General features: G+C 37.4%; 1 protein-coding gene and 1 non-coding gene across 2 annotated transcripts in view; both read left to right on the forward strand.

Moving 5' to 3' along the window:
* LOC108904053 (protein timeless homolog) overlaps positions 1-21,824 on the forward strand; it is a 307,033-nt gene that overhangs the window by 13,506 nt on the left and 271,703 nt on the right. The window contains exons 3-7 of the mRNA XM_018706438.1: positions 3,375-3,506; positions 4,229-4,488; positions 6,462-6,839; positions 8,696-9,114; positions 16,165-16,339. Of these exons, the coding sequence (XP_018561954.1) occupies positions 3,375-3,506; positions 4,229-4,488; positions 6,462-6,839; positions 8,696-9,114; positions 16,165-16,339 (1,364 nt within the window). The remainder of the gene's footprint in view (positions 1-3,374; positions 3,507-4,228; positions 4,489-6,461; positions 6,840-8,695; positions 9,115-16,164; positions 16,340-21,824) is intronic.
* On the forward strand, positions 418-499 carry Trnas-aga. The gene has a single exon. It is a non-coding gene; the product is annotated as a tRNA-Ser (tRNA).

The raw sequence follows: 21,824 nt of genomic DNA on the forward strand, positions 1-21,824 counted from the left end.
CGTTCCAAAAAGTGCCATGGGAACTTCTAGCATCATTTTTGTGAGAAAAATTATGCCCAAAATTCATATTTTTCAAACATTTTGTAGGTATATTAATTTCATTGCGATAAATGTGTCTCTTTACCTTATGTATTTTAAATTATGTGCCAGTTATTTAAATAAATTGATAAGAATTTTAGATAATTGTTATCAAACTGTTTAAAATAGAAATTAATTTGTCTTAATACCATAGGAAGTACATAATAAAGAGCTAATATCAATAAAAAAATCATACTTTATATTAAAAGATTTTTTAAATTCATTTAATTGAATATTTTTGTCTGTAAATTCAATTAAAATATAGTATAAAAATATATAAAAATAATTTTTACAATTTTAAACTGTTGAAAACGCATCTAAGGAACAATTTTACCATCAGCAGTCGTGGCCGAGCGGTTAAGGCGTCTGACTAGAAATCAGATTCCCTCTGGGAGCGTAGGTTCGAATCCTACCGACTGCGAAAATTTTTTAATTTTTTTAACTTCGTTTTTACTTAATATTTCGTAAATATTAACTATAGAAATTAACTTTGAAATTTTGTCATCTTTGTTGACATTGGGTATTACGTTTAAAATTCCCGAGTTCAACATCTTGAAAACCAAAAGAAATATCTTTCTCTAAAAAATATATGTATATACAGGGTGTTCCGAAATATCATGTACAAAAGGGAGGAGGTAATTCTTTTGCTTATTTCATGACTAAAAGTTCATATAAAAATAGGTCCGCAAACGCTTCGTTACCGATCTAGGGTGTTGAAATTTTAAGGTTTTTTTTAGCTTTTTCTCTATAGCTCCCACAGTTTTTGAGATATTTAGCTCAAAATTGGAATATAAGTTACGCTGTAGGGTTTACATCATTGGACATGCCAAAGAATTACCCCCTCCCTTATGTACATGATATTTAGGAACACCCTGTATAGTGCACATACAGGTATATGGTTTCAATACTTCGTACAAAAAATTACATTCTTCTTCATAGTATAGATTACTTTGAAACTTTCAATGTGAAAACATTTAAACTGATTTTGTAACATAAACTATTGAAAAATCACTGTTTTGCTCTCTACAAAACACGAACATTATTTATTCCTAAAAACTGAATTTATCTAACTGAAATTGAAGGCGACACTGATTTGGGAACAAAGTTATGCGAATTGTGCATCAATTCCATTTTATTAAAAGCAGGAACTTTACCAAAATGTATTTAATTCTGAAAATTTTTTTATTTCTGTCTGTCTATAAATTATTGTATGTTAAAATAACTGCATATTACGAGTATATCCTTTCAAATAACAATTTTTTATAACAGAAAAATAATTTCCAGCAAAATATACAGGGTGTTAATGATAAGTTTTGCCACACTTTAATGGCGTATTCTACCGATGAAAATAATCAAGATACAGGGTCCTAAAAGTTTCAAATATTTATATTATTTTTCCTGTAACATCACTGGCATAAAAGATTGAGTGATAAAATTTAGGGAATGACATTTTTTTTAGTAGGGACTATTTTTTCATGGATAACTTATTCCAAAATACACTCCAGTGGCGTAGTTATTGGGGAAGTAGGGGACCTTTATTTGAAAAACAATCGTACGCCACTGGTTTTTTAAATAATTTTAAATGTTTTTTGAAATGAACAATCAATTTGTGGCAATAAAGTATTCGTAAAATTTACTGGTCATTAGTAATTGGGAAATCAAATAAGAATATTCTGAAGTACCTACGCTGCTATTTATCATTTTCTATTGATTGCTAAATGTGTAACAATAAATTCAATACCTAATATTTTTGAGAGATTTCAAAACGCCACTGTTTTGTGTGTTGCAAAAAGGAAAAATCATATAAATAATTGAAACTTTTAATACCCTGTATCTTCGTAGGGAAACATCCTATCAAAATTTTTTATAGGACAAAAGTTGATTATTTTCATCGGTAGAATTCGCCATTAATGTTTGGCAAAACTTATCATTAACACCCTGTATACATTTTATTATCATCCTAATCAGTGTGAACGAATATGAAAAAGATTCCAGTGATGAACAAAATTCAAAAAATTGTATTTATAGCATACTTGTAAATATTAAATTAGACGAGCACAAAGATTACATTAACAGAAATTTTTAATAAAAAATAACCTCTTCCATATATTTTTTTAAACTTTGTTCACAGGTGGCAAAATATTCGGTAAATACAGAAAAAAAAATGAAAACTGTGCCATAATTAAGCCACTTCAGACAATACCTATCTATGAACAGCAGTGCAAATTTAAAGTTCTTGAAAAATTTTAGCAGTTGTACAAAATCATGAAGCATTACTAACGGTCCTTACAATCAAATTTTATAAACCCAATAAAAGGTTATTCGGTTATGCATAAGTAGTATTCGTACTGGATCAAACCCAATTTCAACCAACACCTTTTATAGGAATCATTATTTAGGTAAAAGGCTTCGAAAAAAAAACCGAGGGGAATGCTTAAATATTCAGAACGCGGTCCCGATACAATCGAACGGGATTCATTAGGGATAATTGATCCCTGCGGCTGCCGCCTTTTTCTTAAGGGACCTCATCGGAGGGCATATTCTACTTTTTCCATTCTGACCGTTCGACAACTTGTTGTGCTCTCGGCGCCTCCGAATTAGGAATTTAATCATGTTTCGCTCCCGAAACTTTAATTAATTTGCGTTGGAAAAAGGCCGATTTTTACTTTCGTCCCGGTTTCCCGGAATGTTTTCGAACTTTTCTTAGCGTCGAGTTTGATATTCGTTCAAGGTCGGTCCGCGGGGCATGCCGCTCAAAAAACTTTCCACGGTTTCGTTTTCCGTGTAAACGATGACCGGCCGGGCAGAAACCACTGCGGATAATCGGTTTTATGAGTTTTATTGCCCCACCTCGTTTCGTTCGGAGGAAATCTTCGGGGGATATTAATTTAATGGTCTTTTAAACTTCAAAGTCCCTACCCGTTACATATTTTCACGACAAATTACGCATTTTGATGGTACTACATTTTTGTGAAATCCATAGTTATAAAGTTAATAAGTATTTTCTCGTCCAAAGAAACATTTGTAATGTACAATTTTTCAAAGCTTTGTGTCGATCTTCGGGTATATTACGCCTTGGTCATGATTATTCACAAATAAATGACAGTAATTAATGAGCTAACTTTCATGCACCAAGTCTTGTTTCCCCAGACATGCGGACAAAAAACTGTGGTAGTTAGTTATTCCAGTCTGGACCTGAATGCCCATTATAATCCTTGGCGGAAAACCAGACTTGTTTGACGGACAATTGCTCCAGTCAATATAATTGGATTTAATCAACCCCCGTGTTGTTTCAGGACTACGTCGAAAGGGGGGACGAGAATAGTTTGATCATAGAGAGAATATTAATTCTCATAAGGAACGTCCTGTACGTGCCAGCTGACTCCATGGAAAAAAGACCGGACAACGACGCGAGCGTTCACGACCAGGTAAATGAATAGTAATCCGAGTTTACCATAAATTTGAATTTTGCACCCGGCCGCCTGTATTTTTAGGCTCCAAATGAAGTCTGGTCCGTGTTTTCTGCTCTAGATTCACTGAATGGATATTTGTCTAAAAGATTTTATTTGGAGTTTTTGTTTATTTTGTATTCCTCCACCGTCGTTTAACGTTTAAAAGTTGGCTGTGTTAATACCTGGAAAAATAATTACGTAAAATTAAGTGTCCCAAGGCCGGAGGCATAATTCCAGGAGGATATTAAGCCAATCTAGAGAAGATGAAAATCTAAATACGTTTATTTTCCGAGGTTCAATTCTAACTCAGACAAATTACTTTTATGGTCTTAGAGTGGGTATTAAATTTGTAGAAGCTATTAATAAAAAATACATAATCGAAATCAGTACAGGTGTTCCCCAAGTATCTATATTAGGTCCAGCATTATTTTTGTTGTACACGAATGATTTTTTACCAATTTACTATTTATACTGCTATTCATTTTCAAACTAACTGTACCAGGAAAAACATCAGCTTTCCAAATCTCCTGAGTAAAAGTTGTAATAAGAAAACTTATTTAGTTTAGTTAAGTACCATTTTGACACTCGTATCTCGGCAAAACGTACTTAGATTTCCATGTTACTTCGACTTGCTTAGTATACTCCTAAAATTGTGCCACTAAGTTCAGGAACACCCTGACCTTACTATGTGTCCTTAGGTACTTTGGGCTCTGCACCAATCTGGAATGTTGGACATAATGCTCTACATCACCAGTTCCTCCAACGAGCAGGCCTACTACATGCACATCTTGGAGATCCTCTCCTTCATGCTGAGGGAGCAAAGAGCCACAGAACTGGCCGGAGCCGCCTTGCAACGAAGCGAAATTGAAAAAGTTCGGGATGAGGCTGAGCTGCTGGCCATAAGGCTCAGGGAAAATAACCAGAAGCAGAAGAAGGTGAAAATGTTTAGTGGAACCAGGTTAGTGCGATGTTTTACTTTTAAACATTACGTGAACGTATAAAAATCGTACCCAAGAATAAATATCCCACTTCTGTTAATAATTTTTGACATCAGAAGTGGGATATTTCTTCACGTTGTTATCTTTATCGAGCAATAATATGAAGGATTAATTTAACAACGCTTTTCAACAGTGAAGCAGTTATTAAAGTAGTATATGCGCGTTTAATATCGTATTTTCTGTTAACGCGCAAAAGACCGGGGAACCAAAATTACGATTTCACTGTTGAACGAACCTCAAAACAACATCATTCCAAGACGAAGAGAAAAATGATTACAGTAATGTGGCGGGCCGCGTATTAAAAGCGGAGGGAGATCGGGGATGCCGCTATTAAAAAGGAAATCTTATTTGCATAAGCCTCGAGAGGAATCCGCAGAGCATCAAGTGGGGGATTGATTTGGGGATACACTTTTTATTTACTCGTTCGTTAAATTATCCACAGGTTTCGAGGTGCAGATTGGTGTTTATTTAGGCACTATTTTTTTCGGAAATAATCAAAAATGTTTATCTTTCCACCTTCCATTAGCTATAAAATATTTCTATCTTTGATCTAGGGATATGGGATGACTAGGAAATATTTTAGGTGCTATGTGCAAGTCTTTAATTTCTCATCATAATCGAATAGTATCACTTCGTTTTTATTGCACTTGTAAGTGATTTTTTACGCACCATCCAACAACTGTAACATTACTTTGCAGTACTATACTGTCCCATGCTGAACTTATCCCACTATGACTTTTAAGATCATCTGCAAACATCAATTTGTGGAAGTTAATAACACTAGTAATATCATTGATGCAGATGAGAAACAGAAGTGGTCCAAAATTAGATACTTGTGGCACACCGGACATAAGATCAGATCAATTTAAAGCATTTGTGTCAGAAAAATCTAATTTAGTGGCATTATATTTTCACCTAAACACTATCTCCTCTCTTTAGCAATCTCAGTAACAGTGATTTTGACATTGACCTCGTAAGAGGGAGAAAAATTTCTCCATTGAAAGCCTTGCTACTTGGCAGTTATGTTTCGTTAATAAAAAACACATCGAAGTCACGTGGTGTAACATGACGAATTAATAATAATTGATAATGAAAACTTATCAAATATTTCAGTCTTAATTCGATATTTACTCCACAAAAAATGACATTTCCATTTCGGTCCAATAAAAGTATTGCGATCCCCCTTCTGCAAAAGCCGCCCCGTCAGTTCCGACAGCGTTTTTATTTATTGCCCAGATTGGACTGATTGACGGCCGCTCTTTGCGAGTCGGGGCCCGGGTTTTGCGCTGGCAAAACGAGGGGGAAAGGCCGTTTCCCGGAATCAAATTTTAACAAGACTGCGAAACAAGACGTCGATAATGATATATCTTTAAATAATGTCGTTTTTCGCCTGAAAATTTTTCTTCTAATTAATTTCCCATTATTTTGGAAGGAAGTGTAGCGAAAAACTTTGCGCCGCGGCAGCAACTTTGGCACGTGCAGGAATTGAATGTACCAGGAGTAAAAACTTCCTAAGATAAGGGAGAATGTGGAATTGCATATATGTGACCGGATCAAAAATCTCAAAGAAATTCTGAAGCAAGAATAATATCAAAGCCTGAATATTCCACTTCTGATAACCATTTTAACATCAGAAGTGGTATTTTCATACTTGACATTAGTTTCATGTATTTACCTTTAAATTCAAAACAGTTCGGAGGATATTTTCTAACGTAACTGTTTTCGAGAACAAATATGCCACTTCTAATAACCATTTTCATACTTTTTTTACAACAAGGATATTCATTCTTGAAGATGATTTCTGTATACATGTTAACAAATTCGCCTAAACTGTCGATTTTGCTAAAAAAGAATCAGTTCTCGTAACAGCAAAACAAATACCAGAAGATATATGTATATACATACGAATTTTTTTAATAGACAATTTTTTTAGGCATTCCAGGTTCGGCGGCACATTCGTCGTACAGTCGATGAAGTCCATTAGCGACAACGATCTGATCTACCACAAGCCGCTGAATAAACTGGACGCGCTGGACTTCGACGTCGACAAAAAGAAACCGAAGACGCCGAAAAACCGGCTGCCGATAGTGAGCAGCACGTCGGAGCGGCGCTCCGCGTTCACCATCAGGCTTTTCCTGAAAGAGTTCTGCGTTGAATTTTTAAACGGCGCCTACAACACGCTAATGTACCACGCCAAGGACAATTTGGCGAGGGCGAAGGCCCAAGCGCACGACGAATCCTATTATTTATGGGCTCTTAGGTTTTTCATGGAATTTAATAGATGCTATAAATTTGAAGTTAAATTAGTTAGGTAAGTCTTTTTGCATGTTTTAATCTACTTAAATGTCCTTTGCCGCTTTTTGAACAACGCCGCGGCCGAGATTTGATAGTCGGGGCTCGGAGGAAAAACTGAAAGCGGGATTTGCCTCCAAATCTGCTAAATACTCTGCTGATACCAAAAATGGGGATTTTAGTTAAAATATTTCTTTTTAATAATTAAGAATCTTGAAAATTAAATGTAACGAGGCAATAGAATAATTGAAACTTTAATGTCTATTCAACATTATTTATTCTTAGAACGTAAAAAAGTTTAATTAACAAAATTATTTCGTTAATAGTAAAATTTAATAGACTTTCTATGCATGCGGGACTGTTACTAAGTGGCTGTTTATTAAAACAATGTAACTAGGCCACCTGAGAAAATACTGCAGACACAGGAAAATTGTTGCGAAAGGGCTCGGGGCTCATAAGGGAGAGTACACCACGGTCACTTTACATATTCCAACGATGTAAACAATTGCGCGCAGCCACGATATGATCATGACAGTAGAAAGGGATACATGTAGGAAAGTAGAAACAGGTTTTATTAGAAACAATATTCTAAACAAACATATTTTATGTTTATACTTTTTTTCTTGTTAAAATGTTTCATGGAGTATAAAACTCGCAAATATATCTTCTATCTAGAATCTACAAAAATATATTTAAAAATTAATAAATCTCATCTTTAATCCAAGGATCTTTCGACCAATAGTTTTGCAGCATCATGTTTACCTATTACACGTGTATCATGCTTGTTCATTGGTTACTTCACTTCACGTCATTCACAAAGTTTAAAGTGACTGTAGTGTGAACTACATATTCCAATGAAGTAAACAAGGATCAACGATCAACGGACCTGCGTAATAAGCACGAGGCTGCGAAATTATTAATCGATACGGATCGAACGGCAGTCCCCACCAAGGTTGATGATCGAATAGGATCCGATTTTACATCGTAAAATTGTTTTCATTTGGTGCGTATCATTCGTGGTTACTTTGCTGTTTTGTCTTATATTAGATAAGTTTGGCGCCCAATAATAACCCATGCATTTGTCTTTTTAATTCTGTCATGGTAATCCTCCAATGCGGCATTTCAAATTTGAGGATGCTTTTGCACTGCATCAATAAACAATTCTGTCTAAATCCTAAAAATTGCCGGCCATTTCGCTTTTTTCGGCGATAAAAAACCGCACGTGTATCGGCTCGCACAGTCTCTAAGCTCTGTAAGAAATATGAACATCCCTCTTTTGATGACCATTTTTTTTTTCATCAGAAGTGGGATATTCATAAAACCATTTATAAGTCGGTACAGGATTCGTTTTTTTTTATTATCCAAATTTTATTACCCACCTTAATAATAGTATACAAAATGTGTAGTGGAATGAAGTAGTGTGAGATTAAAGATTTATAACTGATAATATAAATAAGAGTATATTGTATTTAGACTTGAATGGCAATGTGATTGTTTTAAAAACATTAAAAAATATATAAAAATATCAAAGCATGAGTATCCCACTTCTGATAACTATTTTTAACATCAGTAGTGTTATATTTCATGCCTGGACGCGATTTTTATGTTCCCAAATTCGCCTAAGTTGTTTTTTCTCAAAAAATGATTTTCCAACCGTTAAAGTACGAGATTTCCAGATACAAACGAAAATAATCGGAAAAAATTTCAGATATGATGGTTGGGCTATGATTATCTACAGCTAAAAGTGTACCTAGTGTGTAGAGCATTTACTAAAGCATCCTGTAGAAGCCTGTAATATTTATACTATGCCCTCTTGACCTGGCCTCACCGCCACTGGCTACCCTATAATCCTGAACGCATCAAATTCTGTTGCAGCGAAACAATGTCAGTGCAGGCGTTCCACTACGTGCAGCAATTGAGCGAGAACTATTTCGACCTGATGCAGACGGACAAAAGCAAGCTGCGGCTGTGGTCGCGGCGGCTCCATCTGGCCCTATTAGCATACCGAGAGCTGTTCCTCACCCTGAACGCCATGGATCGCTCCCCCGACGGGACGGTCCGCGACTCCTCCAAAGTAATAAAGAGCAACATCTTCTACGTACCCGAATACAGGGAGTTCGTGCTGACGCTGCTCGTCACCTACGACGAGCTGAAGATGTCCGACTCGTATCTCAGCGACCTGATCGAGACCCAGCACGTCTTCCTCAAGATGTTCGAGGCTTTTTGCGGCGGCAGGGAGGGGTCCCTCGTAGTCCAGAAAAAGACGAAAGGGAAAAAGCGCCGGAATAAAAAAGGTAAGTGTATAATGGAATCGGGGCTTTGTTGCGGGCCGGGGATAATATTTTTGTAACCCGCCTGCCGAGTCATTAATCACCATTCGCCCGTTTTATACTTAAAATATTATTACTTAAAGTGGTTTCGCTGAAAAACTAATTCCTTTGACAAATTGTTTTTAAACGACCTCACTCACAGATTGCCCCAATAACGCCATAAAGGTCCCGAAAATAAATTACTTGCGAAGTGAAATTTTTATTCCGAGGCGGCCTCTATTAGCGCTCCCGAGCAGCGAAAACTTAGTTGCCGAGCGCTATTAATTTTTTTTATTCCTCCGTATATGCCCGAAATTCGGCGGCTGGGACAGCTTCTACACTTAATGCCTTCTAGTTTGCCCTGGAAATGTCGGTTGAGCTAAACTGAACATTTTCTTATTAGAAATATTTTAGACACACGCAGTGGTGTTTTCTAAAATTTGCAATATCTACTCGTACGTTGGAGAAAAGGAATGGATGTGGTAGTATTGGGTTCAATGGTTGAATCATTTCTAGGTTGATTGCCACGTCATCGGTATAAACTTTTTGAAGTTTCAAAAGCCGCTCTTTTATTCAGAAGAGGCTTCGAAACATTAGTGTCGAGTTCCTCAATTTTTCCTTTTGGCCTATTTGGAGATATTTTTGGAACAATTATGGTTCCTTTTTCTATTTTCTTTTTATTTGAAAAGGTGTAGACACTTGTCATTTTGTAATTTCAACAATGTCCATTTACGCTTCGCGTACAATGTATTTCCTTGTCGTGAGGATACGACGCATAACAGCTGGATCGTTCGTCGGTTGTCTCACCTATGACACACTGATGAGGACTAATAAGTCCGAAATCGGTCTGTGCCTGGTGGGTTAAACTGACTGACGAACGATCCTAGCTGTTGCACTAGGTGTTGCGAGTATTATTCAATTCCGGTCGGGGCATATAGCCCACGGAGTAGTTGTTTCTCGCAACACTGGCAATTAAAAAAAAGTGGCCATACTAGTAGAAGGATACTGCGTCATATACATTAAATACAATTATTTTGCCGTTTTAGGAAACGCACGGTTTTATACGTTTAGCAAGAGCTTGTAATTCCACAGAATTACAATTTTCACTAATACAATTTAAATTTTTTCAATCTTACAATATGCTTACCATTAACACAACAATACCTCAACTGATTTCAAATCCCTTTCCTTACTTCCGATTTTAAATAAATCTGTATTCATGCTCTTTAAGAAAGTTTTCTTTAATCCGTTTATTTTACGTCGGCCTAGCTCTGCTACTATGGCTAAGCAACGACGTATGGAGACGAGCAATCCTCCAATCTGGCGACTTTTGCCGAACCCGCACATTGCCGTAGGGTAGGGATTTTTAACTTGGGTAACAGTGCTTCCGATGGATGGTACGTCTTTCTATACAAGTCTCACCTAAAGGTGTATAGTTTCTGCGAATAAATCGATGTACAGGCCATTAGAAGCAGGACGAGCATCGCGTTGCTTGACATTTCAAACAAACTGCACAAAAGAGAAAGAGTACTAAGATGAATTAGAAAAAAATGTTTCCCAAAGCAAGATAATGAGATTGAATTCTTTGGAAGACTGGATTGCAGCGTAAGAGGATGTAGCAGAACATCTGCAGTCTGCAGTTTCGCAAGACGTATTTATAGAGCGCGTTTAAGTTCGACTCTAACTCTGTCAGTACCCTTAAAAGTTTTGATAAATTCGAATTTTAAACGACGCGACGTCGAAAATCCCGCCGTTGAAATACGCTCCTCCGTGTTCAGATTTCCAACATCTCTGTACCGACTTTGATATTCATGAAACGAAGTTATTAATAAATTCGTTTTTTTTTTCAAAGTACATAACGTATGCATGTATGTATGGATGCTGGCACAATAGAACATGTTCCGAGGAACCGGAGTTCGGTTTTATATGGCAGACAAAGGCAACAGGATAATACATAAATATTTACGGCGTTCCTCTTCGAAATAGTGTCGTAGAGCGGCGAAACGAGGCGAAGTTTTGTCTTGCCTCGCGACGTCCCTGGAATATTTATGTACCGAGGTAAAAATCAGTGGCGAGTGCTTTTCCCGGACCTCTTTGATGTCCCCATATCGCAAAAAATATCAAAAAGGAAAGTTAAACGTTCCGCTAAATCCTGCGGAATAAATCTGAAGCGGAAAAACATTTAATGTCATTCCGTCGCAACAACTGTTTAGTGACGTTTAGGAATTTGAATTTTAATGGCATTCAGGACGGGAGAATATCAAGAATAATAAAATTTCGGGATTGTTTGAGAGTAATCGTTTTTCAGCAAATCTTAAGTTTGGGCTCGAGACAGTAAGATTTCTTTCTGATTTGGCAATAAAGCTTGCTTTAAAATGGTATGAAGTACTAAAACAACCGTTTTTAAAACGGTTTTTTTTGAGATTAATTGCGTTGAATTCAGAGTCAGAAGATTTGGAATTAGTTGAGCTATTATTGTGTTAGTAGCCAGAATATTGTAACATAACATAAACCGTGAAAATAAAAAATTAGATTCCAGCTAAATATGTAAAAAAGTGTGCGCTATTCAAAATAAGAAATAATTATGGTTCAAATGCGAATGGTTTTCCAGTCGAAAGACAACTCAAGTTGGTTTGACACCTCGAAAATGAGTTGTAAATATTTTTGTCAAAATTATTTTAGTTTATGAAGATTTATATTAATTTTAAAATTCGCCTTATATTCAGAAGGTAAGAATATAGAATATAATGAGCTTAGCCTCCCTTGGAAATATTTTTTTCTGTTAAATTTGCCTTTTGTCTGGAGCCTGGCGCGGAATTTATCACACTTCATCCCCCACAGACAAATTCCAGAAAAATATCACACATTACTGCCGTCTTCAATCGCCAGCGAACGTAACAAATTACGAGGAAACACAAGCCCCCCTTATTAACTCCGAAGTCGTCGATCATTCCCGTAGCCGACTACTCATCTCCGTCCTGCTGACTTGGGGAATTGGGAATCTACAGCTCAGCACAATATGCGAATCCCAGCGCCGTCCAATAACTCCCACCAATGACGAAGATAATGATCTTGCTAAATAACTACATTATTCAGGCCGACAGATAGCGAGCTGTAACCAGTTTAAGACGTTACCGCTTGGCGGCAGTGGTCAAGGCGCCGTAGAAGGAGGGGGAAGTCTCTGAAAATTATCGCACCCCGGATAATTATTCTTGCAGGGGAAGGGGAGGGTGACAATGTGTCTACAGTAAATAGTCCGTGGTGTGAGAGTGCTTTTTTTTAAATTGGAAAGGGATCTCGCACCGCAGGACCTGTTTTTACAATTTACCGCTCGACTGCTTCTTTTTGACTTTCAGACTCATCGATCTCGCGTCAAATTATCTCCACGACGAATTACAACCTTCAACGAGATACATCATAGTAATGAACGTTGAAATGTAAAGTATCGATTTTAAGTGCTTTATTTGGATCTGCACGAGTGGGACTTGCATTAAAATTATATAAAGGTATTTATCTGTCACTGTCTGGTTATAGCTCAAATTAATTTTATTTTATGTATTTTTAAAGGTCTTCACCGGTTACAGCTCACTAATTAGCAGTTTGCAACAATACAATAAAAGTTTTTATTGCACATAATTTTCAGTTGAAAGTCTAATACTAAGAGCATCATTACTATACAGGGTGTTAATGAACTTATGTCAAATATTTTTTCCACATGTTCGTTTTGTCAAAATGAGGTAAATACACGGATATGTGTCGAGTAAAATGTAATTTTAAAATCTGACTTCAACATTGCAAGGATCCACCTTTAGAGAACTGCTGATTTTCATGAAGATGTTCGATGTACCCACTATTTGCTTGCGCACAAGCTTCAGCGCGACGTATCCAATTCGCTCGCACGGGTTCAACATTGCTACGTCCTCTCGAATCGTATTACAAGCTTTGACAATACGATGTCGTAGTTGGTCGATGTCACGAACTTCCGTGGAATACACAACACTTTTCTCAAATTCCCACAAAAAGAAGTGTAAAGGGGTGAGGTCCGAGAACCGGAGGGGGGGCATCTTACTAGACTGCCGCGGCCTATTCAGCGATTGGGGAAAGTAATATTTAGTATTTATTTAGAAAGTCGCGCACTCTCCAAAAAAAATGATCGGGGGCTCCGTCATGCAGTAACCACAGATTTTGCCGAACATTTAATGGTACATCTTCCAATAACTCCGGCGAACGATTTTGCAAAAAATCTAGATATGAAGCACCGTCTAGGCAATTCAAAAGGTCCTATTAATGTGTCATGAACGATACCAGTCAATATGTTCATTGAAAACTGTTGCTGAAAGACACCGATACGTATTTCGTGTGGATTTTCGTTAGTCCAGTGTTGTGGTGAGTGTTGTGGACGATACGTACCATTTCGACTGAAACATGCTTCATCTGTAACAAGTATTTGTGGTGTAAATTGAGGATTTCTTGCATGTTCCTGAAGCAACCATTCTCTAAAACCTAGAGGTAGTGGAAATGCCTCAGGAGTAAGCGCTTGAACTCGTTGAATATGAAATGGGTACAACTGAGCTTCTCGCAATGTCCGCCAGACAAAAGGATGCGAAATATTTACTTGCTGTGCGATATTTCTGGTGTTACGATGCGCATCTTGTTCGACGAGATCTAAAATCATCTCGATATTCAAGATTCTTAGTGGTCGCCCTGGGCTACCGTCGTGATCTCGACGCGGTTGTACTTCGGTGTCCAAAACTCTGCGCTACAGCAACAAATGTTCGCGGTACAGTAGCACGTCGTTCAGGATATCTTGCACGGTACACTTGACAAGCGCTGTGGGCATTTTCATTTGCTTCGCCATAAATTATGAGCATATTATAATATTCGCAATTGCTAAATAAATGCGCCATTTTCAAAAGAAAACTTGTAAATACGACTGTTAAATATACTCTCGAAAAACAGCACAGCAATCACTACAACAATGTATTACAAACTGACTTTCGAATACAGTCCGGCTTCATAAGAAACATACAAACTCGTAAAAAGTGTTACAGAATTTTTTGTAAGTACTCGCCGGGATAAAATACATGTATTTCAGCAGTCCCAAAACAGTTTTAAATATATTGTTAATTAGATTTTTTCTCTATGGTCTTAAACTTCCGATACAACTTTGTGACATCAGTTAACTCAGTTTTTGCTCCTTTTTCAATTTTTGACATAAGTTCATTAACACCCTGTATTCATTACTCATTTTTAGCAAAATTTAGGCACCTCATAGTTGCTCTCTGTGCATATTTTAATTTGATATCGATGTTTTAAATTGATTCTTCTGTAAGATTCTGCCACCGTCGATGGCTTCCAGCCACCATGCATTTTCAACTTTAAAACATCTCTTGCATCTGCAATCATTGTTGCAGACGGCTGTCTCAAATTATGACCCTCATGCTTGTGGATTGGGCAACTCAAGATATCTAGTAATTTCGTTTACCACAACACGTCATAAGTGCAATGGTATTGGTACAATAATAATCGAAGTATCTTATGGATTGTTGTTTTCGATACGCCATTTTAGTTGGCGATCCATCTTATGCTTGAACGATATTATCGTCAACAATATTTAGTATCTGTATACGAAATTGATGCAGTTCCGGACAAGGAATAACACTGCCAGTATCTAAAACACGCTGTAATACCGAAACATTGCTTTAGCGTGGTATTAAATATTTACCTCGATACCGGTTGCTACAAATACTGCGTGCTTCACAAGATTTAGTTTATTTTGCAAACTGGAATTTCGAACTTTTCAAACAAACTGTTTTTAGTTTATAGTTCTATTCTGTAGTAGTTTTTTTTTGTTTATTTTGATCTATATTATGAGATATTAAACCTACGGTACTTATATTGCGAACATCTTGTAGTGGTTTGGCATGTTGTTTTTGATTATTCGGCCATGACGAGACATAAAAGAAATAATATTCCTGGACTTTTATGTATTTATTTTTCATTGTGGAAACTTCGATACATCGACCGTCCCGCGTTTCTGAAACATCTATAAATAAGTTGCTACATAATGAGACCGTGGAAGTTTACGAAAGTATGGAAAGAGTAACATATTTCGCAAATATTGATTAAAAGGGGATTTTCCTCCTAGGGACCCGACGGTGGTATTAAGAAGAAATCCATAATCCTTTCCGAAAGCCTCGCAGGGACCCCCGCTGCGAATGGAGAGTGTCAGGCATCTCGGAACTTCTCATCTGGCTCGGCTCGGCTTGACTTTATTTATTTTATTGTTCTTCGCAATCCTCCTAATAATACTGGAAAATATACCTTCCTACGCTGCCGGCTGAAAAGCGGAATTCTAGCCTGCCATTATTGGAACTTCCGTACTGAAAAATCCACTCAGAATCCCGAGTTTTAAACTGACGTCTGACGTTTTCTTTTGGCATACAGGGTGTTGTAATACAAAAAAGTAGTTGTAAGTTGTTTCGAGCAATTATTCACAACGGGATACCAACAACAACACAACAACACAATGCAAAAGTCAGACACGAAACAGATAACTCGTACTGCGCATGTTAAGGCCAGATCTGTATCAAAAATTACACAAAAAATGTACTTTGACACCTTATAAGTTGAAAAATGGGCGCATAAAAGAAAGATGGCATAAGTTCTATTGGTTTCTCTTAAGGAATTTGTGGCTAATAAAAGATTTTATACATGTTTTAGAATATTTGTAGATTATTATTTTAGAATTTCCTGATTAGAATTTCTCCAACCGCATTTGGTCTGGTGAAGCCTGTATACAAGTTCTTGTAGTTGCAGTAGTTTCCTCTTGACATTTTGCCAATTTATAGTATTTTCGAAACGTCTCATTAATAGATTCAAACACATTTCAATAAATCCTCCAGATTTTCCCCGTCTCTCCTTCTCTTGTCCTTACGTATCCTTCTCCTCCTACCGGCCCGCAATTGTCAAATAAATTACACAGCAGTATAAATGCTTACTTAGTGAATTTAATTTGTAATTTATATTTCATAGCCCCGGCCAGTGTGCAGCCTGCGGAGACGTCGGCAACGGCGGCGAATTTGAATTTAGAGGGACGGTGGGATGAGGCGGCTCCCCAGCTGTCCATTGTTTTGGAGCGGGGGTCGGATTTCACCGCAGACGCCGTGCCCTTTGATGCGGCCTCGGACGTCCCCATAGACGAACAGAAGTAAGTGCGACACTCTGTTTGAATTTTTAACAAAGGCTCTCTTCTCACTACACTAATGTTCGCCTTGTTTCAATAGCATGGTTTTCCATGTTTTAAATAATTTTTCTGCGGAAAACTTGAGCAAGGCTCATGTATTTCTTGGGTTTTTGACGTGCCGTAGTTTTGTGCTAAAGGGATACAAAGGAGAACTAAATTTAATCTTTTATTTGATAGCTGAACAACATAGTTCACAATTTTAATTTGGATTGATTTCACTCACTACACAAGATTAGCACGATCATTTTCGCATCCGCTACACCCACTGCACGCATTTGGTAAGTGCATTTCTGTTCTAGTCCGCTTTCCCTTTATCACGCACATCCGGCTCGAAGGACCAACAAATGTACGTGATAAATGGAAAGCAGACTAAAACAAGTTGAAAATGCGCTTACCAAATGTTGGTGTTGGACATAACTTTTCTGTTACGAATCGAACTTGAAATTGTTTTCCTGACATTCTGGGGCAGAAATTGCCTGCATTATAAGACATGGGGGTTGGAAGTTTACTTGAGTGACGGAAACAATTAAAATATCAACTTTTTATGACAGTTCCTGATTATTTATTGATTTTTTTTATAAATATTTTATATTTATATAAAATTTCGCCTATGGAAACGACCCTATTATTTCGGGTAGCTGCTTCCCCGAGTGTCCTGAATAATATTTTTACGACATCCAGGAATTCGTTACTATTTTAGGAAGGAAACGGACCGGCCTTAGTTTTGTTAAACATTTACCTGGATATCATTTATTCATTTTCTCTAACATAAAGCAGATCCACCTCCGCATGCGGTAAAAGGGGAACAACATATAAATATTTATGACCCATCTTTGTTTTACGATTCTTTCAGAACCCCTGCCTTTAATCGCTTTATCATAAAAAGTCTCGTGCCTCCTCTGAGGACTTCCGGGAATGCCAAAAATTAACGGACGCGTCTCGACGGCGTACACTCGTTGAAAAAAATTAGATCCGAAATTGTTCAGTTTCCACTGTCATTTGTAGCTGTAAAATGTTGTATAGCGAGGTAGTTTTCTATATTTTAGAAGGCAACATTGCTGGTGTAAATGTAACAAATGTTATTAATTCTGAAACTTCCAGGAAACATTTCCCCAATTTAATGTACTCTTGATTACCTCAGTTCATTTCATTATCGAGATCCTAAATAATATTTTTTATTGCAATAACATTTTAGTTGGATTTTCACAGTTTGTTCATTCATCTTTCAGATTTAACCCGTGATCCACTGTTGATTAGGATACCGCATATATTTATCGAACAATTTGCTTTGTAAATGGAGTCAAAAACTTGTTAAATGCTATACAGACATTTGTTCATAACTAAATCATCATCGTGTACTTTAAGCACATCGCAATTTTATGTCTTTGGTTTTAATGTTAATTGTTAATCCGTAGATACATAACGATACGTTTCATTGCTTTACCAAGTGACATATCTCTCACCACGTGACGTCACTCGCGCAGCGTTGAGGCTTTATGATGTAAGCGTTAATGACTTAAGGCCTCCGTTTGAGGAAATCTTCTGGACAGCGAAAGATATTCGCTTTGTGCGAGTTCCATTCGGTTTTCGTGCACCTTAAATCGCCCTATGAGTCTGAAAAATGGCGTCCGGCGCTGATCGTACGGAATCAATCGCGTCCTATCTTGTCCCCTAGATTGTTTCGGCATGCGTAAAAATGGTGGCATAATAAATGGGCCCGTTTTTGTTGAGGGTGGAGAGAATAAAGGAGACGGACCGGCGGAAATCAATACGTACTTTCTTTTGAGGGAAAGAGGCCGATTAATTTCCTCTTGAGCGCGGGGTCGCATGCCGCCGCATTAGAGGTCTTATTCCGCGTACCCTGTGCGCCCCGTCCGCGGGTATTTCTAAGGATACTCTGTCATTGTCCGCGCGATTTTTAGCCAGTGGCGGCTCGTCAGGGACGGCGGGGTCTGAATATGAACCTTACTATTCCCTTTTTACAGAAGAAAAAGTCGATTTAATGAAATCAAGAAACGTTCCGAGTAATTTTGTGGATTCTGTCACTGTCAAATTTAAGTTTTCTGTCGTAGCCTGTAAGGGTTCAGAGTTCTAAATCTCATTACAACAATTTTATTATTATTTAGAATTAAATGATTAATAGACACTAGGTACTCCTTAAATATGTTTTATGGGAGATTTAAATTAAGTGTTTAAGTTCATTGAATGCTCTGCCAGAGGTGGCCAGTGAAAACTCTGTTGCATATACCCAAGACACCAGTCCCTATTTTTATAGAATGGCAATACATTTGTGAAAAATAAAAACTTAAAATATACAATTTTTTTAAAATTCTGAAAGTTACATGTAAATATAACTGTTACAAAATTTTATATCGACTTTTCGCCGACTGCCTGCCCACTGCATATTGCCACGAGCCGCCGCTGCTTCCAGCCCGCCGTCCCCGCGTCCCGCCGACGGGGATGACAAATAGCGTTACGTGTGAAATCTGTACTGATATTTTGATAAAATGTTCACGGGCGCGAGCGGAACTTTTGTGTCGTCGCGTTCTTGAGGGTGTCATTAATCAGGACCTTCTTATTTAGAGGGTGCCGGTGTGTATGAATATGTGGCGGCGTGGGGGAGCCCGAGATCTGAAGAGATTTGATGTCGCACTACTCGCCACGTCTTCAAAAAAGGCGCGGCAAAGGATATTGATGAAGTTCTGGGCTATTAATGTCGTTTCGGGATTGCATGGAAGTGTGTAATCTTCCTTTTCGTGCAAGCGTGTGTAGTCTTTTCACTTAATCATCCGGATGACGAGTTTCTGTATTTGTAAGTCCTAAGTTCGTTGAAACCGGCTTTTCACGAAAAAAAAGACATTTTCTTAGGTTTTCAAATGCTACTTTTGTTTTACGAATATGTTTATCGAAGTTTGGTTCATTTAAATTTAAACTGTATTAAGCCTGTTACATGTCAAATATTCTTTCTGTCATTCTGAAAATTAGTGCGCGTTTCCTTCGTCTAAACTTAAGAATATTTTCTTACAAAGGGTATACACAAACTGAGCAATTATTTTTTTAACAATGCAAATTGTATATTGGGAATAGTTGGTGTCGAAATGGAATAACACGTCGTATTCTTTCGAACACTACACTATTAAATGCATAAGAAACAACTACTGTCAAAATAAAAGAATAATAACACAGGACCACAAAAAAAATCGACGAAAGGTCTCCTCGGCCAAACCTATCGTTTTATATGTTTTTTGGGTCGCTGAAACCGAAGCTGCAACTCATTTGGTCTCATCACGTCAGAGTTTTTTTCTAACCTCATAAAAAAGCTGAAAAATGGTAGAATTCAACAAAATCAATCCTGCAACCTGTTAAAACCTTATAACTCCACATCCTTATGATCCCGAACGAGCCCGACAAGCCGTAAAATGATAACTCGCAACCTTAAAAATACATAACCTCAAAATTGGATGAGCCCAAAACTAAAAAACCCAAAATAAGCAGCGAATAAAGTTACACATAGAGCACAAACCTTCATTTTTGAATAGTAAACCTTTTTAACCTAAAACCCCGGAACCCCATAACCTGAAAACACGACAAGGCCTCAATCTGAAACCTCAAAACCCCGAAGCTGAATAACCCTAAAGCCTCAAAACTTCAAAACCAGGGCCGGCATTAATAAGGGTGACGGTGGCGATCACTTCGACCCTACACAGTAGGGTCCCTAAACCCAAAATCCCAAACCCACATACCCTGAGCATAACGTACCTTGGACGCAGCAAGATCTACGCTTCCATCACACAGGCCTTTGGCGGGACTCATGAAACCAAGCTTCTACACCCTCATACCCTAGGTGAAACAAGAGAGTATTAGAGTTTGCGAGGTTAGGTTTGATACTAAGCTCCATTTGCTTCTTTATCATCTTTGTAACAAACATTGATCTCGCTCCGACCAGAGTATGTGGGCTTGGGAGTTTGGGTGCGAAAGAAAGTTGGCTTTGCTCGCTTATCTGCTGTGTGATGAACGTGTATCTCGCTGCCACGAGGATTCGGAAGCTTGAGTGTACACGCATAGTCGTTCCGTTTGCCTGTCTGTTGCGCAACGAACGTGGATCCTACTGCTCCTAGGATATGAGGGTTTAGGAGCTTGGGTTCATGAGAAAAATCGCCTTGGTCGCCTATTCCTTTTGAACTTTGATTTGTTTAATTTGAACTCTGCGCCAAACCCTGAAATTCAATAACATCAAGACTTACGTGTAAGACTTGATTCTCAATTCATTTAGAGCTTGAAAATAAAGGTTCCGAATCAAAAGTATTTTCGTGTGGGGACATCCAGGACACCTCCTCGCGGTGACGGCGGTCTTTAACAGGTTGCAGGGTTGATTTTGATGAATTCTACCATTCTCAGCTATTTTTTGAGGTTAGAAAAAAACTGACGTGATTGGACCAAATGAGTTGCAGATTCGGTTTCAGCGACCCAAAATACATATAATACGATAGGTTTGGCCGAGGAGACCTCTCGTCGATTTTTTTTTGTGGTTCTGTGTAATTAACCAAATCAGTCAAATTATTATACAGCATGTTCCTGGATGAAACGACTCTTTGAAAGAGAAAAAATGTGGATGTTGAAAAAATAGCCTTCTGGGATACATTCCGGTTTTATCTGATATCCATAAAGTAAACCTTGGAAATTTAGAAAAATCTGATCTTATTCACCAGTAAAGTGTCATTTTTGCATGAGGTGTCACAAAATATTATTAAAAAAAGTTTCTCAAAGTTAAAAGTTGTGTATTTCTGCAAAATTTTAATATTTTGATATTTTGCTTGATTTTAGGTTTTTCTTAAAATTAAAGGTTTGCTTGCATAAGTTTTCTTAATAACATTTTATCGATTCTCACAAATAAAACGAAATTTAACTAGTTAAAAACGAAATCGTACCAAAAGAAAATCGTTTCCCGAAAGTTGTTTCGAAGTTAGAATTTGTTTCTCATATACCTACTTATATTAAACGATTTAGGTTTTCTCTTAGATACCAAAGACTGGCAAGTCCAGAACATTTTCTTTCAAGATATCCAGTACAAGAAAATTACGAATATAGGCCAGGAAAATAACCTGGGAAATGACCATTTCACGACTTTTTGTTTCGGCAAGCTGAATTTATCACTATAGATGCTAAATATTATGTATCACGCTCGTGCGTCGTATATTTCATTTTGCAACTAAGGCTAAAAAATAAAAAAAAAAATCCAGGTTGCAAATTTGAAATTAAAAAAAATGATAGATTTCAACGTATTATTATGAAATCTACCTTGAAAAAAATCGCGTGTGATTGTGGAAGATCCTCGGGATCGTCCAGCCTAATAATTAGTTAATTTGTTTATAAGGCCATAACTTGTAAACTATTCAACTTACCGATTCCAGATTTCGTGTGAGTTATTAGACAGTGATAAGGAATGAGA

The sequence above is a fragment of the Anoplophora glabripennis genome, unplaced genomic scaffold, assembly GCF_000390285.2.
Source record: "Anoplophora glabripennis isolate ALB-LARVAE unplaced genomic scaffold, Agla_2.0 scaffold10, whole genome shotgun sequence".
Taxonomy (NCBI): Eukaryota; Metazoa; Arthropoda; class Insecta; order Coleoptera; family Cerambycidae; genus Anoplophora; species Anoplophora glabripennis.